Source organism: Diceros bicornis, chromosome 28 (genome assembly GCF_020826845.1).
Source record: "Diceros bicornis minor isolate mBicDic1 chromosome 28, mDicBic1.mat.cur, whole genome shotgun sequence".
Taxonomy (NCBI): Eukaryota; Metazoa; Chordata; class Mammalia; order Perissodactyla; family Rhinocerotidae; genus Diceros; species Diceros bicornis.
Genome location: NC_080767.1, coordinates 8,657,232 through 8,675,017, shown reverse-complemented (window position 1 = coordinate 8,675,017; position 17,786 = coordinate 8,657,232). Strand labels below are relative to the sequence as shown.

Here is a 17,786-nt window from a genome sequence, read left to right as displayed (position 1 = left end):
GAAGGAAGAGACGAATGAAGGGGAGGAGGGAGGAAGGAAGAGAGGAACGGAGGGGAGGAGGAAGGAGGGAAGAGAGGAACGGAGGGGAGGAGGGAGGAGGGAAGAGAGGAACGGAGGGGAGGAGGGAGGAGGGAAGAGAGGAACGGAGGGGAGGAGGGAGGAAGGAAGAGAGGAAAAGAGGGAAGGAGGGAGGAAAGAAGGAAGAGAGGAAAAGAGGGAAGGAGGGAGAAAGGAAGAGAGGAATGGAGGGGAGGAGGGAGGGGGGAAGGAAGAAAGGAACCGAGGGGAGGAGAGAGGAAGGAAGGAAGAGAGGAACAGAGAGGAGGAGGGAGGAAGGAAGAGAGGAATGGAGGGGAGGAGGAAGGAAGGAAGAGAGGAATGGAGGAGAGGAGGGAGGAAGGAAGAGAGGAAAAGAGGGGAGGAGGGAGGAAGGAAGAGAGGAAAAGAGGGAAGGAGGGAGGAAGGAAGAGAGGAACGGAGAGGAGGAGGGAGGGGGGAAGGAAGAGAGGAATGGAGGGAAGGAGGGAGGGGGAATGACAGACAAACTAGAAGAAACCATGGAGGAATTCTTTTATAACCTCAGAGTGAGAAGAGCCTTTCTAAATAGGACACAAAACCTTGAAAACATAAAAGAAAAAAATTGATAAATTCAACCACATTAAAAAAAAACTTCTGTATGGCAAAATACACTATAGAAACATCAAAAGAAAAAGTACAAACTAGGGAAAAAATAAGCAACTTATATTAAAAAGGGCTAATTTCCTTAATATCAAAGATCACTTCTACCAACTGAAAAGAAAAAGACTAAGAATCAAATGGGAAAACAGACAGAGCATGTGAACAGTTTCCAGAAAGAAACTGCGAATTGGTCTTAAACCTAGGAGGAGATACTCAACCTCGCTTATAATAAGGTAAATGCAAATTAGAACTACGGGATACCATTTTCCCACCATCACACTGCAAAGATCAAACAGTGTGCTAACCGCTGTCTGTGGATGAGGCTGAGAGGAGGGTAGAGCAGAGATCAGAGGGATGTTACGGAAGAGGTGACATTTAAGCTGGCCTTGTAGACAGATAATTAACATTCAATTTAGCGACTTACTGGCACTTAAAAGAAGAAGAAGAAATAATAAAGGGAAGGATGGACAGATTTGACTACTGAGTGTAAATTAAAATACATACACGCACAAAATATAAGAGCAAACAATCTGGGCTGTCCGCGGCAGCTGTAACAGCCTGAGTTTGAACGCTGTCCATACAAGTCATCATTAAACGTAATACGAGAAGTGTCAGAATACCACTCAAAAAATAAACAAAAGACATGAAAAAGCAATTTCCAAAGTGGGACAGACTACTAGTTAACAATCACATGGGAAAAGGTTCAACATTATGCATAACCATTGAATGCTATGATTCCAGTTTTTCAGTGATAAATCGTTATAAAATTAGATAGAAAAATGTTTTATTTCCCTCTGTCGAGAAAAATATGGCGAACTTGGCCCTCTAATTACACCTGGCTAGTGGGTGTGTGAATTGATACAATCCTTTTTGGAAATAGTTATCAAGTCTTTAAAAGCTCACATCCTTTATCTGGGAAATTTTATATCACAGACTCTATCCTACAGAAATAGCCTGAAATATAGAAAAAAAAAATGCTATGCACAAAGATGCTTGTAGAATAATATGACAACAATGACAAATTAGAAACAATAGAAATGCCCCAAAATTAGAGATGATTCAGTAAATTATGGTATGTTCATATGCTGGAATATTATGTGGCTATTAAAATGTTTACAAGGAATTTTTAACAGGATGGTTAAACGCTGGTAGGATAATGTTAAGTGGCAGAAGGAACAGTTCAGTTGTGTATATAGAATGATCTCAAGAATCTTTTTTAAAAAAATTGCTGTGCATAGAAAAAGAAGCAGAAGGAAATAGAATACAACATTAATAGTGGTTCTTTGGGGAGGGGTAAATTATTGGCCCATTTTTTCCTGATTTTTCCTTCTTTTGCATTTTTTAAAACCTTCTCTTCAATTATAATATATTACTTTTACAATAAAAAGGCTTAAAAAATATCTTGCCCTGTGTGTTTGGGCCCCAAGTCAGAACTAAAGTTCTCTCTTCCCTTCAGAAAGATCCAGGGTTCCCAGCTGTGAGGCCCACCAGTAAAAGTGTTGTCTCTCTTGTGTTTTTCAGCTTTCGTTTGCTGCGACCACGCCTGTTCTAGCTGACAAGAAAAAATACCCTTATTTCTTTCGGACTGTCCCATCGGATAACGCGGTGAATCCGGCCATCCTGAAGTTGCTGAAGCACTACCAGTGGAGGCGGGTGGGCACGCTGACGCAAGACGTGCAGAGGTTCTCCGAGGTATGTCTGCTGAGAGCGCACGGCCTCACCTGCCTGTTGGCTGCTGGCAGCTGGAGGCAAGGGGCTATGTGGCTTAATCAGGGCTGGGCAATGTCACAGGGCTTTTAAGCACACTTCTACTAGCAGGAGCAAAGCTGTTTTATAATTGACAAGCAAGGGCTGGTGGCCGAGGAATTTGTGCGTGGGACAGGTGAGACCTCCATCATAGGTGGCTCAGGAGGGAAACCCTCCCGTGTGGCTTGTTCCCTCACTGCCCCTGTAGGTTTGTTGTCCTTGTCACTGAGGCTGTGGTGACCATCTAAAATCACGATGTGCGGCCAACGGCATTTGTGCTGTGAGGAGAGTTTTGGGAGGAGCTGGCTCAGAATGAAGACACCAGTGTCACCGTGGATGGAGTGGTTTGTTTGTTTGGTTTAATGGCTTACAAACATCATCATACATGGTGATTTTGGTTTTGTTTTGTTTTTTGTAAAAAAACAATGCCAAAATATATGGAGTAAAAAAGTGGAAGAGTTGCTTTACCCACTGTCCCTCAACCCCACATTCTCTCCCAAGTGACCCCTGCTTTCAGCAGAGTGTTCGTCTGCCCAGAATGTCTTCAATATATTTGTCTGAACCCAAATGACCTCATCCTATATATTTTGCTTTTTTCACTTTACAACAGATCTTAGAGATCGTGATGGACCGTGTTCTTATTAATGGCCGTGGTGTTCTGTCAGAGGGATAGATGGTACTTTATTGAACCAGACCCCGATGGATGTTTACAGCTTTTTGATATCACAGCCAACACCTTCCCGCCTACATGTGCATCTTTGTGGTAGATTTCTAGAAGTGGAATGACGGGGTCATTTGAAATATTGAGACAAACTGACTTCCAGAAAGTCTGTCCCACTAATGGCATTTCAAATTCCCATGTCCACACATCCTTAGTAACGGTGGATGTTAACAAATGTTTAGAAAGTTTTCCCCATGCAGATGAGTGCAAAATGGTCTCGTCTTTTTTCCCATTCCCCTTAGAGCTCATACTTTCCTCCCTCCTCCCACGTGTGCTCTTGATACCTGGAGCCTCCCAACAAGGCAAGACACTCCAGGTGTGCTCAGCAGCCCAAGAGGAAACACCTGTGAGCGTGTGGGGAGGCGACGTGGAGGCAGGTGTCCGGGCGGAGCTCAGCGGGAGGAGGCGGGGAGGACCCGCCCCTTCTGGCAGAGCGGGTGGAGAGGAAGGTGGGCCAGAGCGGGGCTGGGAACCACCACACCTGGTTTCCACTCGAACTCCGCACTTAGCTTCCTGAGGCTCTGCCCTGTCTCTCCCGTGGGAAGGAGAGGCCATTTGATGCATTGGCTGTGCGACCTTGGAGAAGTCGCCTCACTTCTCTGAGCTGTGGTTTTCTCCCCCGTAAAATGGGCACAATAACCTTTCCCATGCCTTCCCTTCAGGCTTCTTGCCAAAATCAAATGAGTCGTGGATTTGAAAGAGCTTTGTAACTGTCAAGTTCATGCCCACAGAGGGATGTTTTCGGAGGTGCTTGAAAAGCATAAGTGTTTGGCCCACTGTCTGTGGTTATCCAAACGAGGCGAGCTCTTCCCAGGCAAGGCTGGTCCTCATCTTCCCCCCTCTGTTTCTCAGCCCCCAGGAGAGGCACAGAGGGAACTGGACCTCCAGTGGGAGTGAGTCATTGCCAAACACTAAAGAGGCTTTTGCTGGAAGACTGCCCTTTATACAGCAGTGACAAATGTTCTAAGATGAGGTTGATGGTGGGGGTGGGGAGGGCCAGTCCTGTGGCCCCATTAACACGGGACTCGGTCGTGATTTGGAGGGACCTGCCTGTTTCTAATAGAGTCTTTGCTGTCAGAGCCTGAAGGGCCCTTAGAGACACCTCCCCAACCTCCTCCTTGTATAGAAGGGGAAACTGAGGACCAGAGAGGGGAAAGAAAGTTCAGGGTTTCAAAGCACCTCTGAAGTCGTGAGAGAGATTGTTCACAGAAAAGTCAGGGCTGAATCCCAGGGTCCCGACTCCCAGTCCAGACTTCCCATTGCTCCCTCTTTCCCTCCATAACTTCCTGTAGCCACATGGGAACTACCAGTACGTAGCCTGAGAGGTTTGAAAACCCCAAAAGCCTTGGTCTAAAGAGGATGAATGACCAGCCCCGACTTGGTTGAGTGCTTTATAGATTCCCAAACACTCTCACAGCCAGTTGCCCTGTAGGGAGGGGTTATGGTTCCCATTTTACAGGTGAGGAAACTGAGGCTTGCAGAGGGTGGGTGGATTCTTGCCCCTGGGCACATGCTGGTAAAGAGCCCAGCCCTGACCCTCCTGGGATGGTTGGTCAGTATTTTCTCTGTTACGCTGTCCTCACCGGGGTCAGGTACTGACAGCTGGGTACTGCATCTCCATCCCTGCACAGCTGCGTTAGGGCCCTCAGCCGGGTTTCAGGGCATCTCAGCGGGAAACCTCTCTTCTGAGGACAGGCTGTTGCTTGGTGGTATTGCTGGCAAGAACCCCTCTCGATTTAAACCTCTCAGCCCAGCTGACTCCTCTCTGTGCCCAAGGGCTTTGGCATCTCTCCCCCGATGTCTGGGCTGCATCGCTGGAGTGCAGGCCTTGGAACCTCGCCAGGGGCTAACAGCTTTTCGGGAGTGCGAAGGAAACTGGATTCCTTTTATGAAACTGGTCGATCAGCAGCGTCAAGCACTTCTGTTCCGGACTGTGCGCTGGAAGGAATGTCAAATGAAAGCAATCCTGGAGTTGGAGGGGGCTGGGGGAAAACCTTAATCCCACCGAGCTGATTACGTTAGGATAGAGAGGGGTGGAGGGCTGAGGCCATCCCACCTTGGGATCAGCTGCTCTTTCGAGCTCCCCGTCGCTGAGATTCAAGGCTAGTACGTGGTGTCGCAGAGGCTGCTCAGCACTTGGATCGGATGTGCCATCTCCAGGCCCAGCTTTGCCAGGCAGTGGCTGTGACCCCAGGCAATTCACTTCCCCTCAGTGAGACCCCGATCTCCCTTGTGTAAACAGGGATACTTATCCCCACCTCACAGGCACTGGGAGAGGAGAGGGTTAGATGAGAAAACAAAAATGAAAGACCTCTGCATAGTAGGTGCTCATTAAATGGACATTCTCTATGCCACTGATTCCTGGGAGAAACTCTAGGAATGCACATGCATTCACTCAAACAGTAGTAACGTGGCCTACTGTGCACCAGCGCCTGTGATGGGCACAGCCCCTGTGCTGTGGGGGGCTGGAGAGAATGGAATGGCCTCGGGGTCAGTAGGCGTCAGGCCTCGGGCGTCAGGTTCTCGACTCTGGCTGCTCGTCGGAATCACCAGGGGCATGTGTTTTTAGTAGAAAGCAAAGTTTAAATTCCGTAAGTTGGGTTTTTTTTCTTTTCCTTTTTCCCCCACTTTTAACAGCTTTATTGAGATATAATTTATATACCCTACAGTTCATCCACTGTTAGTGTACGCTTCAATTGTTTTTAGTAAATTTATATGGTAGTGCAACCATCACCACTCTCCAGACTTAGAACTCTCACCACTCCAAAAGTCCCCTTGTGCTCATTTGTAATCAGTCCCACCCACAACCCCAGGTTCATTTGCTTGCTCTATAGTTTTGCCTTTTCTGGAAGTTTCATATAAATAGAATAATTTTTTGTGTCTGGATTCTTGCATTTAGCGTGGTGTTTTTGAGGTTCATCCGTGCGGCATGTATCGGTAGTTTTCTTCTTTATACGGCTGAGTAGTATTCCCCTGTGTGCATAGGGCACGTTTTAGAATCACGGGGGGATCTTTAAAAATCCTGCTGCCCAGGCCAGCCCCCAGCACAGTAGATGACCTGGCATTGGAATGTTTCAGGTTCTCCAGATGATTTCAGTGGGCAGCCAACGTCGATATCCTTCACAACTGGCTCAGGAATCAGGGTGGAAATGACGCCCTCTTGTGGTGGGAGCCCTGTGCTCAGAGTAGCCCCGGCTGGCTTGGTGGTGGAGCAGGATGGAGGAGGTAGAGGATGGCCTTGACCCAGCACTGGGGCCAGGAGGAAGAGAAAGGTGGGGGCGGTGATGAAGATTGAGGGTACTGCTGAGAGGGTGGTCCACGGGGCCTGGGATGGAGAGGGGTGGGCAGGCAGGTGGCCTGTGGGCTTGGAGGAAGTGGAGCTCTGGAAGTCTCTGAGAAGCTTGAGGGTGTGGGGGTGAGGAAGCTGGAAGGAGGGGAGGCTGTAGTCAGAGCTGGAGGAGGGATGGAGGGATGGAGGGGCCAGGCCCTGGCTGTGTGTGAACAGCTAAAGCAGTTGGAGGTAGAGGTCACTAGAATTAGGGGCAAGAAAGTGAGAGGCCAGAGGGCCGAGTGACATCCACGTGGGCGCTGCAGGCACAGAATGGAGGCAGTGAGCAGGGGGGCCTGGAAGGACCAGCAGACAGCCACGGTATTAGGCCTCTCCCCCCAGTTCTAGGTCCTATGGTCTACTAAACCATCTTGACCAAGTTATTCTTATACTTCCCAATTCCGTGATGCAACTAACCAGCTAAGTACCCTTGGACAAATTACCTAGTGTCTCTGGGCCTCAGTTTCCCCTTCTGTGAGATAAAGGAGTTGGGCCAGTTGACCTGTAAGAGCCCTCCTCACTCAAAGAATTTGTGATGAGGGCTTCAGGAGATCTGGTCACTGACCCTGATCCTGCTGCTCCCAGGGGTGTGGCCATGAGCATTACTTAGCCTCCTTGTGCCTCCGTTTCTTCATCTTGAAAATGGGGTTAATAATAGCACCTAACTCTAAGGGTGGTTGTGAGGATTAAATGTGTTCAGGAACTTACGCTGCTAAGACAAGTGCCTAGCTCATAATGAGCACCATGCAAGGTGTGGCTGTCACTACTATTGTCATCTAGAATCTGGTTCCCTAGCCCGTGGCTGGCCCCCATTCAGGAGCCCGGCTGTGTGGCTGGGTTTTGTGCCCACCACGAGCACAGCTCCCCTTCCTTCCCTCCCTCCAAGCAGGCCCGGAGACTCCCTGCCCCGTCGCTGGTCCTCAGTGATCTCGGGGCTCTGGCGCTGACCTTTCCACACCACAGGCCTCCCTCAAGTGGTAGGACCCACGGAGGCCCTTAATCTGTCCAACCGAAAGGGCACCATCTGCAGAGTTTCCTTGTCAAAGCCCCTGCCCTTTCACGCCTCCACGGCCCTTCCTGGCCCTTTGAAGCCTTCCCTGCCTGCCAAGTCGCCATCTGCCCACCAAGGGGTCTCTGGTCACCTCCTCTAAAGTTACCACTGATTATTGTGGAGTGTAGCCTGGGGGACACTCCTGCAGGGGAGGGCAGAGGACCTCCTGCTTGCATCTAATCCAGGAGCCAACCTTATCAGAGTCATCGGCCCTTCCCTGCTGCTCTGAGCAGGAATGAGCTCCTTGGCATGGCTCAAGTGACCCTTCACAGTCCCCTGTGGCCTCCTTCTCTGGCTCACCTTCAGTTACTTCCCCTTTGGTCCAGCCACACCTCCACGCTGGCTTCTCTCTGCGGGAACGTGCTCCCCCACACCTGGCTCAGCCTTCCTCCCCAGGCTGGAGCCAGTGTGCTGTCTCTGCTCCTCTCTCCTCCGGCTTCTCCCTGTACCAGCCCCTTGCACAGTGCAGTGCAATACAGAATCTGCTCCCTCATCCATCACTGCCGCCACAGGACTGGAGAGCCCCTGTGGACAAGAGCCACGCTGACCTCTGTCCCCTCACCTGCGTGCCTCCTGGCACAAGTGTGCTCAGCAAGGACTTCAGTGAATGAATCTCTGTCCATTAGGCCAGGTTCTTAGGGGCAAGTGCAATGATTTCCCCTCTATTGCCCTTAGTCTGCCTGCCCCTGGGATGGTGAGATGGGGGTGGGAGGGGTGCAGAGAAATCCCAGCCCCTATCCTGAGTCGCCAGGGCCATCGGGAAGAAGGGAGGAGCTGGCCAAGTCACACTCCCACAGGACTCGGGGCAGGCCATGCTTTCGTTTCTTAACTGGGTCTTTTTTTGGATGTGACATTGTTTCTTGGTGCAGATTCTTCTAGAAATCTCAGTGGAAAGTTCTGGGCCAGCCACTGGAAGCAGTAGTGACCAGGGCCCTGCCACATGGTGCTTCTGGGTGGCGTCGGTATTGGGCACTGGGAATGCACATGTTGTAGTTTGGTATCTGAGTTATTTTTCTTGGCTTCATCGTCCTAGGATGTTCGTTCTGAGCCGTCAGCACTTCAGAATCCTCTCTTACCAGGATCAGGTAATCCATCTCTAGAGCTGTGGTTCTCAGAGTATGGTCCTGGACCAGCAGCATCAGTGTCGTCATCATCACTTGGGAACTTGTTAGAAAAGCAGGTTCGAGGGCTCTGACCCCCTGACTCAGGCCCTCTGGGGTGGGCCAGCACGCTGGAGTTGGAGAATCCCTGGGTTGGAGCAATGGGCAGCCTTCAGCTGAGGCCACTGTGCTCTGAGGCCCACTTTATCTGAGAAAAGGGCCAGGCGCCAGGAGAGCTGGGCCACCTCTGATCTCTGTCCTTGGCTTCCCTCCAGGCTGCGGGGTCACCTGGCGGCCCACACATCTGCAGATCTTCCATCATTAGGAGGCGGGAGGGACTCCTGACAGATCAGATTCTAATCCTAATGGTCGCAGTGCCCCATCCCCCGGGGCCCCAACTTTTATCTGAAGAACTTGCTAATGCTTTTAGGCAATTGGCTGTCTGCCCCTAGCAAGAAACCTCCTCTTCTCCTCCGTGCTCTCACCTCCAGCTCTGGGAGAGCCCCAGCCTATGCACCAGCCAGCAGGGACGGCTCCGACTCCCTCCTGCCCACACCATGGCGCCTGTTTGTGGCAGCCTCTTTGGCATTTGGTGGGGGTGGGTGGGGAAGGGGTCCATTATTACCCAGAATGGTATGTATATGTGATATGATTTTTGTACAATTTCAGTAGTTGTGTATTTATGTTATCATATACCAGGAGAAAAAAAGATTACTGGTCCCTCAAAGCTGTACTTCATTGATGTTATTGTTTAGGATAGAACCTTCATTTAAAAAGTGAGACTGTTTAAAGGAAGATACTAAGCTGGCAACACAGAGATGGTGCACTTATGGGGTGAAATTGCCTCTAAGGGGGTGCAGAGGGAATGAAGTTTGGGCACCGCTTGGATGGATGCAGCCCACCCAGCCGCCTGTTCATGTAACAGATGGGGGGCGAGTGAGGGGTGGCCGTAGTCCTGGCGGTAGGCCTCTCCTTGAAGCCCTGGTCCAGTGCACATATTCAGTTGGAGAAACTCAAGGTCAAGGTCAAGAATTGGCCCCGGCCTTCTAGGCCGAGGCTTCTTGGGCAGACCCAGGGGTTCAGGCAACACTTGTTCCTTCATGGGTGCCGCCAGGGGAAAGGGCAGCCCACCAGCAGGTGCTCTGCCCTACCCATCCCTGCAGGGTGGGAAGACCCCACCTGGGTGAGACCCATCCCCTGCCAGGGTCTGCAGGTTCTGTGCTCCTGCCATCCTGGTGGCAGTGTGTGCACATCTGGGAGCACATCAGGGCTTTTCGTCCAGTGGTGGCTGCAGTGGCTAAGCCATCCGAAGAAAGGGCAGACTTCCCAGCTGCATGCCTTGGTCTGGCTCAGAGCTTCCGCCTCCGGGAGAGATGGCCCACTAGGCTCCTCCTCCGTCCATTCCAGAACGGGGAGGAGAGGGCTGCCCCATCCGTAGTGCTTGTGCGGGAGGAAGACCCTGGGGCCTGGTGGGTGCTTCCTCCCTAGCACTCCACAGCAGGTCCTCAGAGCTAAGCCCCCTCCCACCACACATACCCCAACTCTTAGAAGAAAGGAGCTGCCCTGGGCCCTGCTCGGAGAGGATAGGGTGTTTGGCTGTGGGTCTGTGGTACCCGCACTGGGGCTCATTGGAGCCATGTAGATCCTAGAACAGGGGTGAGTGAGGGCCCAGGGGAGATCCTGGAGGTTCCGGTTGGGGGGGTCCTGGCCATCCACAGTGACCTCAAAGCCCTCATCGGGGACACTTCCTGGGGCCTCCTGCACAGGCCCTAGGCCTGGTTCCCAGAGCACAACTCCAGCCCCGTGAAGCAGCTACTGCACCAGGACCTTTGGGGTAGGAAAATGTAATTATGACATCGTCTACCTACTGTGTGTGGTGACAACATTCAGTCACCCAGCATGGGACCATCTCCATTTTGTAGAGCTTACTCAGGAAGGATTAAGTCACTTTGCCAAGATCTCACAGCCGAGAGGTGGCAGGCGTAGGCGTGACCCCAGGTTTGTGCCTGTCCTTGTGGAGAGGAGGAGGCCGGCGGCCTGGGCCAGTATACTGCACGCCCCCACCCCACTCCCGCCACAGAAGCAAGGCGGCGCAGATATAGAGCAACCAACCCCTGTCTCAAGGACAGCTCCGCACAGTCCCCTGGAGTTTTTCTTCACGCGATTCTGCATTTAATTTTTATTATCTTGCCAGATCCCGAATCTCAGAGCTCAGCACTGTCTCTCCACACCTACTCCTACTTTAGTAGGATACATACTTGGTTTCAGCCAGGCTTCTTGGCTGACAGGGCAGTGCATCTTGCCATGTGTAGGTCCCCAGAGCTATTCTGGTACATTCTGGCTGCAGTTTTCCCCCAAGGCCCATCTGCCAGGCTTGGTATTACCAGGGCAACATGAGCAAAGGAGCTGGAAGGTGTGTGGAACCTTCAGGAAATGGTGCCTAGTCTGCTGGGGCTGGATAGCCCGGTGTATAGGGCAAGAAGTGGGAGAATGGGCTGGGAGGAGAGAAGGATGGTGGAAGCCCTGCAGGCCTCTATGTGTGGACCTCACCTGTCAGCAGTAGGGGGCCACAGAAGGTTTTTAAATAGGGGTGAGAGATAGTAGCCATCTGGAGGGCAGCTTGGAGTGAGCAGACCAGAGTCTGGGAAACCAGCCAGGAGGTTACTGCAATAATTCAAAAGAAAAATAAGATTGTAGTTACTTTCTTACATAAAAACTTCAAGTTTTTAAAAATTTTTTGCTTCTGTATTTTAAAATACTAATTGTTGTTTTCTAACCATAATTTTATATGTACTCAATGCAGAACACTTGGAAGACACAGAGGAGCAAAAAGGAAAATTAAAAATCAGCTCTAACCTACCCACTGGAAGGTCATTGTTAACATCTTAGGCATATGTCTTGACAGATTTCTCGATGTAGAAACAAATACTTGCTCTTACTATAGAAGCGGCTTCTTTATCTTAGCAATCCGGTGGGAGTGTTTTCCCAGGCTGTAGATGGTCTTCACCGCCGTGACTCAGAATGGCCTGGCGACTCTGGGCCTGGGGACCCTGTGAGCTGCCCCTGCCTCTGCCACAGCCCTCTCTGATGTGATTTGGGCTGTGTTCCTCCAGCCTTATTTATCCTACAGTCGGTTCCCTTTCTTCCTATATTCCAATAGTTCTGCAAAGATTCTGTTCTTTTATGGTCTTCTTGTTTTTCAGAACCGTTACAGATTTTTTTCTTTAAAAAAATCTTTGCCATTTTGAGGAATTTGGGATGGAACAGGAGGTAGATGTCTATTCTCTGTTGCTGTTTTTTCCAATAGCTGTTGAAAACATTCTACCCTGTTGTTGTGCCGTAATTATTAGAGAAGCTCCCATTGTTGAACTTGGAGATAGTTGCCAGTGTTTCCTGATTACCAACAACGATGCTGTAAACTCATGCTTGAATTTTTGTGTGAACATCTCTGATTATTTTCTGAGGATAAGTTCCTAGAAATAGTGTATGCACTGTGAAACCTTTTGTGCATGTTGCCAAGTTGTCCTCCAGGAAGATATCCCAATTTAGAGTTTCCTAGCATATATGAGAGCACTCATTGCCAACACTGTCTATTATTCTTTTTTGATGCTTGGCAATTGCTATTTTAATTTGCATTTCCTTAATTACTACTAAGATTGAATTTCATTTTTACTAAGAATCTTCCTCATTTCTGTTTCTCCTTTTATAAATTGGCTGTTCATGTTATTGGCACATTTTCCTGTTGGAGTATTCTTTTTCTTGCTGATTTGTAAGAGCTCTTTATAAAGTAAAGATATCAGCCCTTTGTCACATTTGTTGCAGAAATCTCCCCGCATTTCATGTGACATTTGATTTTGTTATGTTATTTGATAATATCAAAAATTTTAATATTTTATATAGTCAGATTTATCAAAACCATTTTTTCACTTTTAATTTTATGCTTGGCAAGCTCTTCCCATCCCAAGAATTTTTGTAAATATTCATCTATGTTTTCTTCTAGTACTTTTATTACTTCATTTTTCAATTTATCTGGAATTTCAATGTATGACCTCCTGCCCCCATAATTACTAAATAATTTTTCCAGCATTTAATTAATATATCTTTTCCTGACTCATTTAAAATGCCTACGCTAAATTTTATCCTTAGAAAATAGTATACGTTTTTTATATCGTTTAGACCAGTTCTGTATAGCAGAAATATACTACAAGCCACATATGTAATTTTAAATTTTCTAGTAGCCACATTTAAAAAACTGAAAAGAGATCTGTAAAATTAATTTTAATAATATATTTTATATAAGGCAATATATCCAAAATATCATTTCAACATGTGGCATTAGCTGTCTCAAATGCTCAGTGACCGCGTGTGGCTAGTAGCCACTATATTGGGCAGAGCAGCGTTAGACTGTTCCTGAGTTTTTAAGTTTTGTTCCATTGATCTGTCTGTTCTGGAATTGGCATCTCAAAGTTATGAAGGTTATGAATGTTATTCCTTTATAATATAATTTAATATGCAGTCCTCCCTTCTTTTTCCACAATTGTCTTTATATTCACCAATTCAAATTTTCTAAGGTTCTGAAAATGCAGTAAGTGTTTTATTTGAATTTCAGTACCTCCAGAATTAATTTGGGGGACAGTTGACATCTTTATAATACTGAATTATTCTATGTCCATCCATGAACATAGAGAACTTCTCTCCATTCAAAGTTTCGTCTTGGTTCCTCAGTGAAGCTTTGTCATATTCTTCATATAGAGCCTTTTCATTTCATATTAGGTATATTTTCAAGTATTCTACATTTATTATTGCGTTGGGGAATGGAATCTATTTTCCTTGATGTTTTAAAGATGGTTATTGCTGGAATATAGGAAAGCTGTTGATCGGTGTATACACATCTTATGACTAGCCACATTGAATTCTTATTACTCCTGGTAGGTTTTCCTCTCTTCATTCCCTTGGGTTTTCTAGGTAGACAACAATACCATCTGGAGCAGGAATAAATTTGCTTTCTGTTTCCAAGGTTACAGCATCTTTGTCTTCATGATCTTTCAGTGAGGTGGGACTGCCTGGTGGTTAGAACAGAATGACTGCCTGGGCTCTAATTCTAGCTCAGCTACTTACTGAGGGTGACCTTGGGCAAATTGTTTAATGTTTCTGTGTTCCTGATGATGGGGACACACTCATATTACCTCAGGTGTTGTGAGTATTAAAATAGTTCATACATATAAAGCACTTGGGGCTGAGAACAGCGCCCAGGAAGCACCCAGTATATGTTAGCAGTTACTGCTGTTATGATTATTGCCTCGTTCACTAGAATTCCTGTTATACTTAAAAACAGTGATCATGTGGATATTCTTGCCTTGTTATTGACTTTAATGAGAATGCTGTTCGTGAGGTCTCACGTTTATTGGAAGAACAAATATTCCTGATTGTGTTAAGGGATGTTGCATTTTTATTTATTCAGTGTTTGTACCAGATATGTAGGCTGGAAAATCAGGTGCCTTTTTAGAATCTATATCAGCAGCTATGGTTTTTTTTTTTCTTTGCTCTGTCAGTGTGACAAGTTAGAGTCATCAATTTCCTCATGTTCATTCTATCATGTCTTTATTCATGTAACACGGAATTATTAAGTGCTAGCATGTGTGAGCACTGCTCTAGACACTGTGGACACATCAGTGAATGAAGCAAAGCTCCCTCAAGGAGCTTACGTTCTAGCGGAGAGGGCAGATGATAAAAAACATAAGCAAGTAAATGTGTAAAAAGTCAGATGATGGGACCGGCCTGGTGGCATAGTGGTTTAAGTGCACACGCTCTGCTTCTGTGGCCCAGGGTTCGCAGGTTCGGATCCTGGGCTCAGACCTACACACTGCTCATCAAGCCCTGCTGTGGCGGCATCCCACATACAAAATAGAGGGAGATGGGCACAGATGTTAGCTCAGGGACAATCTTCCTCAGCAAAAAGAGGAGGATTGACAGAGGTTAGCTCAGGGCCAGTCTTCCTCACACACACAAAAAAAGTCAGATGATGATAAGTGCTAGGGAGAAAAATGAACTCGGGTGAGGGGAGTAGGATATGCCATGTGGGGTGGGCTAGGTCAAGAAGAGCTTCAAAGATAAGGTGACATTGGAGCAGACAGCTCAAGGCAGTGAGGGGCAAGTCAGGCTGTCTGGGAGAACAGGGTTCCAGACAGAGAGAACAGCACGTGCAAAGGTCCTGGTGTGGGAGTGATCATGGTGGTGCTGGAGCCACACCAGGGACCATTATGACTGGAATGAAGCGGGTGAGGGGGAAGTGGAGCTATTGTTGGAGGGGGGCAGAGATTTCCTGCCCTTACAGGACATTTGTGAGGACTTTGGCTTATACTTTGAATCAGATGAAAAGCTACTGGAAAGTATTTTGTTTTTGTTGAGAAAAAATTCACATAACATAAAATCCACCATTTTAAAGTGTACAATTAAATGATTTTTGGTTTGTACACAATAATGTGCAGCCAATAACACTACCTAATTCCAGAACATTTTCATCACCCCAAAAAGAAATCCCATATCCATTAGCAGGCATTCATTTCCCCCTCCCCCCCAGCCCCTGACAACTACAAATCTACTTTCTTTATCTATGGATTTGCCTATAATAGACATTTCATATAAATGGAATCATAGAGGTGGTGGGTGGAGGAAATGGGTGAAAGTGGAAAAAAGGTACAAACTTCCAGTTGTAAGACAAATGAGTCCTGGGGATGTAATGTACAGCATGGTGACTGTAGTTAACAATACTGTATTGTATATTTGAAAGTTGCTAAAGACAGTAGATCTTAAAAGTTCTCATCACAAGAAAAAAATTGTAACTGTGTTAGGTGATGGATATCAACTAAACTTATTGTGGTGATCATTTCCCCACTAAACTCCCCACTCAACTAAACTTATTGTGGTGATCATTGACATATATCAAATCATTATGTTGTACACCTTAACCTTATACAATGTTATATGTCAATTATATCTCAAAAAAACTAGAAAAAAGGAATCATAAAATATGTGGCATTATGTGTCTAGCTGATTTACATATCTTCTTTGGAGAAATGCCCATTCAAATCCTTTGTTCAATTTTTAATTGGGTTGTTTGTCTTTTTGTCTATTGAGTTATGAGTTCTTTATATATTCTGGATTCTAGAGCCTTGTCAGATATGATTTGCAAATATTTTCTCCCATTCTGTGGGTTGTCTCTGCTCTTTCTTAATGCTGTCCTTTACACAAAAGTTTTGAATTTTGGTGAAGTCCAATTTATCTGTTCATTTTTTCTCTTTTGTTGTGTGTGCTTTTGGTGTCGTATTTAAGAAACCATTGTCTAATCCAAGGTCATGAAGACTTAGACCTATGTTTCCTTCTAAGAGTTTTATAGTGTTAGCTCTCACATTTAGGCCTTTGGGATAATTTTTGTACATGGTGTGAGGTAAGGGTCCAACTTCATTCTTTCCTGTGAAGCTATCCAGTTGTCCTGGCGTTATTTGATGAAAAACTATTATTTCTCCATTAAGGGGTCCTGGCACCCTTACTGAAAATCAATTGGAGCAGTATGGATTTATTTCTGGATTACTGGAGAGTTTTTAAGAAGAAGAAGGATTTGACCTCTTACATTTAAAAATGATCACTCTGGCTGCTGAGTGGAAGGTAGCAACTCAGACTAGGTAACGGAAACCAGTCAGATTCTGGATACTTTTTGACAGTAGAGTAGGGTAATGTTTGAAAGTAGATTTCTTGATGGAATGTATGTGTGATGTGAAAAAGAATGAGGCATTAAGGGTGGCGCCAAAGGTTTTGATCTGAGCAACTGGAAGGAATAAGTTACTATTTATAAACTTGAGGAAGAAGACAGAGGAGCAAGCTTTAGAGAGGTTTAGAAATCAACACTTAGTTTAGATGTGCCTAGTGGATATCCAGATGGAGAGGTGGACTCGGCGGTTGGATAAATGGATCTGGAGTACACATTTATATTAAACCATATTAGCATTCCTAAAATAAACTTTTCTTTATTATGCTGCATTATTCTTTTAATAAGTTTAATTATCTAGTTTTTTTCTGCGACTACATTTGATCATAGTTTATATTTTACTCTGATTGTACCATCTTTAATGAGGTTTAGTTGTCAGAGGTATTCTAGTTTTACAGTGTGAATTAGAAAGCTTTCCATCTTTTCAGGTGCCCTGGGATAGTTTATAGAATATACAAATTAGCTGCTCCTTGAAAATCACAAGTTGAGTCCATGAAACCATCCAGGATTTTGCGTCCCCCACCCCGCCCTTTTTATATGTTATCTTTGTGGCTTCTTACACGCTTCTTGATCCCTTTACCTTTATACTTCTCGTGTGGATTTCAGTAACTTACATTTTACAGAGAATAGTTCATATCCTTGAGATTTTCAAATTTATTAGCATATATTTGAGTACAATTTTTAAAATTTCTGCATCTTTTCTTATATGCTCTTTCTCATTATACATATGTCCCCCATTTTTTTCCCTGATTAAACTAGCTGGTTTGCTTCATTTTATTGATATAACGGGTATTAACATCTTCAATTCAGCGTGCAAAAAATGGTCACATTTCTTATTTTTGCAAGTTAAATTAAATCTGGGTCAGGCACTCAACCTGCCAGATTTACTAGGGTCAGGTCACTCTCTCAAAGATTCACCCTCCTCCCAAATGGGCAATAACCGTGCTGATCTTTCCATCACCAAGCTGGGAGAGCCTGCGTTTAACGGCCCTTGCTGCCTGCTGCCACTTGGTGGAGCTTGACACTGGTCGGACTGGTTTCCGCCACGGATCCAGGTCCCTGGACACACTTCTGGACATACTCAAGCTCCTCACGGGTTCCCGGGTTGCAACTTTTCTGTGAATAGCTTTTTCCCTTCCGTATGGAGCCACTCTCAGGATGCAGGAACACAAGGCGGGGAGTGATGTGGTCATTTTCCTCCATCGATCCAGAATCTCTGTTGGTGTTTTCTTCACAGATATCCCGAAGAGTCAGAGGGTTTCTTTTTGAACCCCGCCTCAAGCGGTCCTGTTCCATTTTGCTGCAGAGTAGAGCTCATCCTCCTGAAGGCAGACACCTGGGTTACTTCTCGGGGTCCACTTGCCTTCTCTTTAAAGAATACTCCTCCTCCCAGAGAC

The 17,786-nt window shown here is 46.5% G+C and overlaps 1 protein-coding gene across 1 annotated transcript in view; it reads left to right on the top strand.

Moving 5' to 3' along the window:
* Positions 1 to 17,786, top strand: part of GABBR2 (gamma-aminobutyric acid type B receptor subunit 2) — a 352,821-nt gene that overhangs the window by 140,531 nt on the left and 194,504 nt on the right. Inside the window, exon 3 of the mRNA XM_058523624.1 lies at positions 2,200 to 2,370. Within this exon, the coding sequence (XP_058379607.1) occupies positions 2,200 to 2,370 (171 nt within the window). The remainder of the gene's footprint in view (positions 1 to 2,199; positions 2,371 to 17,786) is intronic.